Source organism: Ostrea edulis, unplaced genomic scaffold (assembly GCF_947568905.1).
Source record: "Ostrea edulis unplaced genomic scaffold, xbOstEdul1.1 scaffold_73, whole genome shotgun sequence".
In the NCBI taxonomy this organism is placed as follows: domain Eukaryota; kingdom Metazoa; phylum Mollusca; class Bivalvia; order Ostreida; family Ostreidae; genus Ostrea; species Ostrea edulis.
The window spans coordinates 11,213-18,459 of record NW_026606035.1 but is presented as its reverse complement, the minus strand read 5'-3'; the positions used below and the strand labels follow the sequence as shown (position 1 = coordinate 18,459).

The 7,247-nt window shown below is 37.5% G+C and overlaps 1 protein-coding gene across 1 annotated transcript; it reads left to right on the top strand.

Moving 5' to 3' along the window:
- The first annotated feature begins 1,090 nt into the window (after nt 1-1,090).
- On the top strand, nt 1,091-6,808 carry LOC130051170 (uncharacterized). Its single transcript, XM_056152534.1, has 4 exons — nt 1,091-4,012; nt 4,238-4,417; nt 5,042-5,227; nt 6,363-6,808. Exons 1-4 carry the CDS (start codon nt 1,373-1,375, stop codon nt 6,702-6,704), a joined length of 3,348 nt encoding a protein of 1,115 aa, XP_056008509.1. The 5' UTR covers nt 1,091-1,372; the 3' UTR covers nt 6,705-6,808.
- The last annotated feature ends 439 nt before the right edge of the window (nt 6,809-7,247 follow it).

Sequence of the window (7,247 nt, the reverse complement as noted above, 5' to 3'; positions counted from 1 at the left end):
TATTGTATAGACGGGGATAAGGGTTGTTCATGTTCTAGCGCGAATTACTAGGGATCCGTGTTTGTCCAACTCTTTATTTTGTATTCCATATACACGGCTACCCATGTCCTAAATCATAATGTATCGGTTATGCAAGAAAATTCGTTTGGAGTGTTTCCGGTTATGAGTTAAAAGAGAACAACACGCCGCTTCGACAGGTAGGTAGATCTGAGTTTTTCTTGTTTATGATAATTTAACCACTGTTGACGAAAATCGGGGAATGTAGTCAGCTGTAGAAATGATTAAAGTACACGAAATAACCACAATTACCCATATCTAAAGCGGCAAGACGATACGAGATGATTTTCCGAGAGCAGAAGGAGGTTGAATTTTGAAAATTTCTCACAACTCTCGATTGTCAGGGTCAATATCGGCTCAATCAGCTAACCAGTAGAAATAAGTTGACCACTCTACGGACGATTTGTGCAAGTTAAAATTAAAGTATTCTACTATTTTCATGTTGGTGTTTGTATTTTGCCAAAATTTCTATCCAAACGGGTCAGGTAATGGTTTAGGGGATAAGTTATGATTTAATGGATTGGTTATGATTTAGAGGAAAATTTGGTTAATACACACCCCGCTGATAGATACAGTAGTATTACGCACCTGAATGAGTTTGTATTACGTGACGTAATTTAGATTAGTATGTACGATTCTGGATCTGCAATAAGAATTTATTGAAATTAAGTTTTTTTTTTATTTGTAACGAAGGTATTTCAAAAATATTAGTCGTGTTAGATAGAAAAAGATTGATACTGTTTTCGATTTGCGAATTCACCTCTATTCTTTTCCATGCAATATATATATATATATATATATATATATATATATATATATATAAGCTTTAGATATTTTTCTTCAATGTACATGCATTGTACTCGTATATGTATATTTATTCAGGAACGTATTCACCAAAACTAAATAAAGATGCTGCTTATGGAACCAAAGATAGACCCAGATAGTATGTCAACTGTATGTATAGTAGGTGCAGAGAATTGAAGAAGATAGAGTGTATTATTCTAAGGTGTGTATAAGCAACTTATTTAGGCCACACCAAATTAAAAACTTGGTCGCCGGACCCGCGCGCACGTAATTTACAGCTTTTCAAATAATAATATTAAAAAAAATATCCCGCATCCGGAAATAAATTGTCCGTTTTCCGCACATTTTCGACTCTTACTTTTGGTTTTATTTTTTAAGTCACGTTTGCGCTTGAAATTAAGGGCTTTAAAACCGTACGTGTCCACATCTAAACTACATTGAATGTATCATAAATTTACCGCGTGGTTGTCAAATTGACTGCATTGCGAGAATATTACAGATTCTTACAAGAATGCCTGTGCTCGTGGTAAGAATAAGTGACCAGGATGGGGCGGATATACTTTCAAACACCGCCACGAATTTTACAGGGGGTACATTCTCCGAATTGTTCGAGAAATGTGTTCATTCCAAAAACATCACTTTATCTACGGATTCGATCGTGGAGATACGACTACGAGAAGACAGACAAGCCCAGTTCATGCTCGCAGACAATGCTGATATGGATGTTTCAGAAATAGCTGCTACACTCGGGTGTAAGTTTGTGCAATTTATTATTACTCGGACACTTGCTTTAACTAGTTCCAATTCATGTCATGAACATAACCCTGCACCTGCATCATGTAGCGGCACTAAAAACGCTTTTGCTTTACTAATGCACAGTAGCTCAAGTATCATATTACCTCCTAAACCGAAACCTGAAGGTGAAAAGAAATTATCTGGTCCTCAAAGACTTCAGTGTGATCTAATTGATTGGATGGAATCCAAGGGATATGGGTGGACACAAAATTCTATTGATACTGCTGAATATGTTATCAAGACTTTGAGAAATTCGTTATGGTATGTAGATCATGCTCATGCCAAACTTAAGGAAAGTGGATGCCCAATACCCAAATGCTTTAGTTCATTTCATGGCTACAATGAATTTAAGAAGCTGCATCATAGAATACCACTTATTAAATCTGAAAGACTGAATGAGCTCTCAATGGATCTGACCAAAGCCTTGTCATTTCCATCAATGTCCTCTTCTAGAAACAAACAACTCTCATCTGATTTGGAATTGCTTCTTGCCACTCTGACCAAATATAAAGCCAGACTAGACAAAGATAATGCTCGTCATAAGACTTATTCTAACAAATCTAGTTCTCCTTCACGCTCACTAGAGTCGGACACGACCTTAAAATACATTCCACCAAAACCTGAAAATGAGAGCTGCAATCTGAACATTTACATGCATCTGCAAAAAGATATAAGTAGTGTTGAATGTTTTCGGTTTATTGATCTCGATACTTACACCCCTGAGAATAGACTTAAACGAAGAAAGTATATTTCAAATTTGGAATTAGATGTTCCAGTGATGCTTTATAGAATGGCATATGGTGGTTCGATAGGTACCTTGAACTTTATTTGGAAAGTACCAGGAGATGGAGCAGACAATGTGGAGGTTTCTGAGAAAAATATGAAAATTGTTAACAAAATAAACAAATCTCTACCAAAGTTTTCCACTAGGTCCATGAGAAAGGATTTCATAAATCGTTATTATAAAAATGTGAAAGCTCCAAAATCCTTGCTTCGAAACATTTTCTTCGAACTTACTGGATGTGAGTCTACTTGGGAATCAAGTGAACAAGGAGAAATTGATGATCGTGTAGCATCGATATTACTTGATGGTGATGACCCTTCCATTCTTCTTGATTACAGATCTTTAAATGGGAAGGATGTCGATTCCAAATTTGGTGTTTTCTTTGAAGAAATGGGTAAATACTTTGATGAACAGCTCTTACATGTTAACGAAAGACGGCACGGGGAAGAACTTTACTTGCCAATGGCAATATCCATTGAGGAATTAAGAGATCAAATTTCAAAGAGAGTACCTGATGGCACACCAATTCCGTGCAGTGAAACAGTACGCTTACAATTTCAACCAAACAGTACATTTCAAAAAACTGCTTTAAAGTATTCTGGCAGGTTTAATGTGAAATTTCGAGTGCAAACACGTCTTGCAAGAGTTAACCATGTTGACGCAAGGTATGTCGCTACATCATTTAGATATTTGAAGGAGTTTTGCGTTTCAAATCGTGAAAATGTGACATTTGTATGCTTAGATGATAAGGCTATCATACCAGTTGGAGAACCTGGAATACCTATCAGTACAGGAGTAAGGGGACATAACAAAGTTTTGACTCCCTCCGATGGTCCAAAACTTGTATGCACTGACCATGATTTCCATGTTGCAGGTATTGTGCCATCTGTTACTTTTGTCTCTAGGATACCACGGCACAGTAATGACAGCTTTTTTAATGGGAAAATTTATGTTACTACCAAAGACAAGGTTTTCCAACCATCCACACCATATCGACATGCAACAGAGCTCACCAGGATTTTACGCGAACATAATTCTGATGACAATATTAATCTAAACACCCCAGTATTGTGTTTGATGACGGATGGTGGGCCAGATCACAGAGTGACTTTTGAAACGGTCAAACTATCCCTTGTTCAGTTGTTCATTCAACTTGATCTTGACATGTTGATTGCTTTAAGAACTGCACCTAACCACAGCTGGATGAATCCCGCAGAACGTTGTATGTCAGTTTTGAATTTAGCATTGCAACATGTTGCTTTGGCACGAAAAGACATGGATCCTGTGTTTGAAAATTCCGTCAAACACAAATCTACCCTAAGTGCTGTGCGTAACTTGGCCAACATCAAGACTGGTTTCAGAGAGGCTTTTGCTGAATCTGTTGGAAGTGTTGTTGAACTTGTTAACGCTCGATTCAAAAGAATGAAACTCAAAAATGAATATTTAGAAGCATACACAGGCATTCCAGATGAAGAAATTCAAGCATCTCTTGATGTTGTCTGTCGGGTCCTCAATTCTGATCTCACTGTTGATATGTCAACTGCAGAGTTGCGCAAAATGAAAAACTTACAGGTAATAAAACAGTATTTCCATAGCTAAATCTTTTTATGTAATCCCTTGCATTGTCTATTTCATTTTATTTCTACCATATTAGTGGCTCAAACATCTATTATTATATCAATAACATGGTACTAACTCAGTTCATTTCATTATGAACAATGTATATACATGTATAGAGATCATAAAATTTTAATGACTGTTTTAGAATATTATATTACTTTAACGTTGTAATTTCAGACCTTCCTGTCAGATCATGGGAGCAGTTCTCATTACATGTTCCAGTTAAAAAAGTGCAGCAGTTGTGCATACTGCACGGTCATCAACCCCCCAAGGCTTCCAGATGATGAGTTCCAGAGTTTACACTTTCTGCCCAACCCCGTCGCTGGAGAAGATGGTCAATATCTTTCTTTTCAAGAGGTAAATATAACTTTGCGGTCAAAATAAAGTTTAAAATGTAATTAGTCACAAAACACATCCAAACACATCCTATGCATATTAACAATCAATTAATGTACACAATTACAAAATCATTTATTGATTTAATGGAATTATGCTATTTCAAGTGCAGTTCAACTTTAGGGGCATGTACTTGAATAACCATGTGCCTTGGCTCTTTCTATCTCCATGTAGATATAATTTCTGTGAGTTTAATCTTAAAAACTAGAATTTAATCTGGAAAACGTAAGCATAATGTATACAAATATTTCACAAGATCCTCCATCTTTAAAGCTTATTGTTATAATGTTACTGTATTCCCCCACTTGTGGGAGCGGGAATGTGTGTGTGTGCTGTTTTTCGTTCTCTCTTCCCATCCACTACTCCTCTACAAGAACTCAACAAAATTATGTGAAACTTTAAGGGATTCTTTGTTACATGATGTCATTGTGCATTTCTTATTTGAAATTTTGATCTGAATGACCCAGTTGCTCCCCAGTCCCAGTTGATTAACTTCAACTGACAGTTGATTTATTAAATCTTAGTTTGCAAGTAATACAAGTCTTATGATAATAGCAGCTCTGATATCTCAACTTTATTTGATAGATGTATGGACAGGAAACAGGGGATGAACATAGACCAAGTGCCCAAGTACGCGATGATCCTGCCAGTGTAAATGATCGAATCAACCGGGAGATATTCAAGACCCAGAAGGTCCGGGACGTAATTGTCTGTGGAGAGTGTTCCAAGCCAAGATGTGTTTACAGTGATAAAAAGCTAACCCGTGAACAAGTAAGGTGTTTGAAGTATTTATTCTATGTTGCTATTAGTGTTTTAGCTCACCTGAACCGAAGGTTCAAGTGAGCTTTTCTGATCGCCTGTTGTCCGTCGTCTGTCTGTCTGTCCGTTAACTTTTCACATTTTCGACTTCTTCTCAAGAACCGCTGGGCCATATTCAACCAAACTTGGTACACATCATCCTTGGGTGAAGGGGCTTCAAGTTTGTTCAAATGAAGAACCAGGCCCCCTTCAAAGGGGAGATAATCACGAAAATACAAAAATAGGGTGGTGTCATTTAAAAATCTTCTTCTCAAGAACCACTGGGCCAGGAAAGCTGAAATTTATATGGAAGCTTCCTGATATAGAGGAGATTCAAGTTTGTTCAAATCACGACCCCCGTGGGTACAATGGGGCCACAATAGGGGATCAAAGTTTTACATGTGATTATATAGCAGAAATCTTTAAAAATCTTCTTCTCCAGAACCACTGGGCCAGGAAAGCTGAGATTTATATGGAAGCTTCCTGATATAGCAGAAATTCAAGTTTGTACAAATCATGACCCAAGGGGTATGGTGGGGCCACAATAGGGGATCAAAGTTTTACATTTGAATATATATTAAAAATCTTCTCAAAACCAAAAGACAACATTTACCTTAGAGCTTCCTGATATAGAGTGTGAGGCCCAAGGTCACTCAGGTGAGCGATGTGGCCCATGGGCCTCTTGTTTTATGTTGAGATGGCAAACTGTAGTACATGCAGTCTTAAACTTGTTATACCCCCCCCCCCCCAAGCAGTTTTTTAAATGATCCTGTTGTCTGTCCATCCATCCCCACCTCCTATCTGCTACCCCTCTCCACTCAACAGAATTCTATGAAACTTTCAGGGATCTACTGTTACATATACAATTATGAACCTCCTAATTTAATTTATTTTATACCTACAGGGGAGGGAGGGTATCATAGTCACTAAGTGAGCTTTGCTCACAGTATTTCTAGTTTTATACAGGAGAAAGTGGCCTAAGTTTTAAGAACTTATGCCCAATTGTTTTTGTCTTTGACATATTGACCAAAAATATGTTCAATACAGTCTTTGAATTGATAAGAGTGTATTGTGAGTTTATTGATTTTTATATGGATGATTATTGTAGGAGGAGCTGCTGCTGCGTTTGAAAGAGGAACATCTGTACACATGTGGCGACTCATTAGTTCCAGAAGATGTAGAAGATCCAGGCATGGTTGTTCGAGAGGCAGTGAACTGTTTGACTGAAGTGGAGACAAGTTACTTCTCTACATCGTTGAAACATTACTTACCACCAGTGTGTGTTCACTGTGGAAAAGTTGACAATCTGTTGGATGACACAGACCCTTATATATCTGCTCTTTATGAGAAATATTCTGTTGTGCGACCTTTGTGTGAATATTGTAAAAACACTGGTAAAGATGCCAGAACTTGGGGGAAAAAGTTTCTCCCCAAGAAGTGTAAAAGATAGACAATAAACTTGTGTTTCAGGATGATGCATTTAAACTTTGGGGCAAAAGTGACTTTTTTGCCAAAAATGACTTTTTTGCAATAAAATGTTATCGCTCGCCTCTATTTATTTTACATCGCTCGTAACTTTTCATATTCCAACTTTTTAATTTTAAAATTATCAAATCGCTCGCTCGCCCCAATTTTTTTTCCTTCTAAAATCCGAAGACCAAGAAATTAAATTGGTGTGGCCTTATGACTATGTAGAAAATTAACGGATTATGTAAATGTCGAATACTTATGCATGCCGTTTAATTGTCAAATACTTAGGTAACACTAATGCTTTCTTGATGAAAGGTGAAGATAACGAACAGTGACCAATCTCATAACTCCTATAAGCAATACAAAATAAAGAGTTGGGCAAACACGGACCCCTGGACACACCAGAGGTGGGATTAGGTGCATAGGAGGAGTAAGCATCCCCCGTCAATCGGCTACACCCGCCGTGATCCCCACACCCCGATCAGGCAAACGGAGTTATCCGCAGACAAAATCAGTGTGCCAA

What these genes read in the sequence shown, in the direction of transcription:
- LOC130051170 (XM_056152534.1), top strand. Translation starts at nt 1,373, where the DNA reads ATGCCTGTGCTCGTGGTAAGAATAAGTGACCAGGATGGGGCGGATATA. An exon ending in GCAAAATGAAAAACTTACAG is followed by an intron (nt 4,013 to 4,237) that starts GTAATAAAACAG and finishes TTGTAATTTCAG; the next exon opens with ACCTTCCTGTCAGATCATGG. An exon ending in AATATCTTTCTTTTCAAGAG is followed by an intron (nt 4,418 to 5,041) that starts GTAAATATAACT and finishes TTTATTTGATAG; the next exon opens with ATGTATGGACAGGAAACAGG.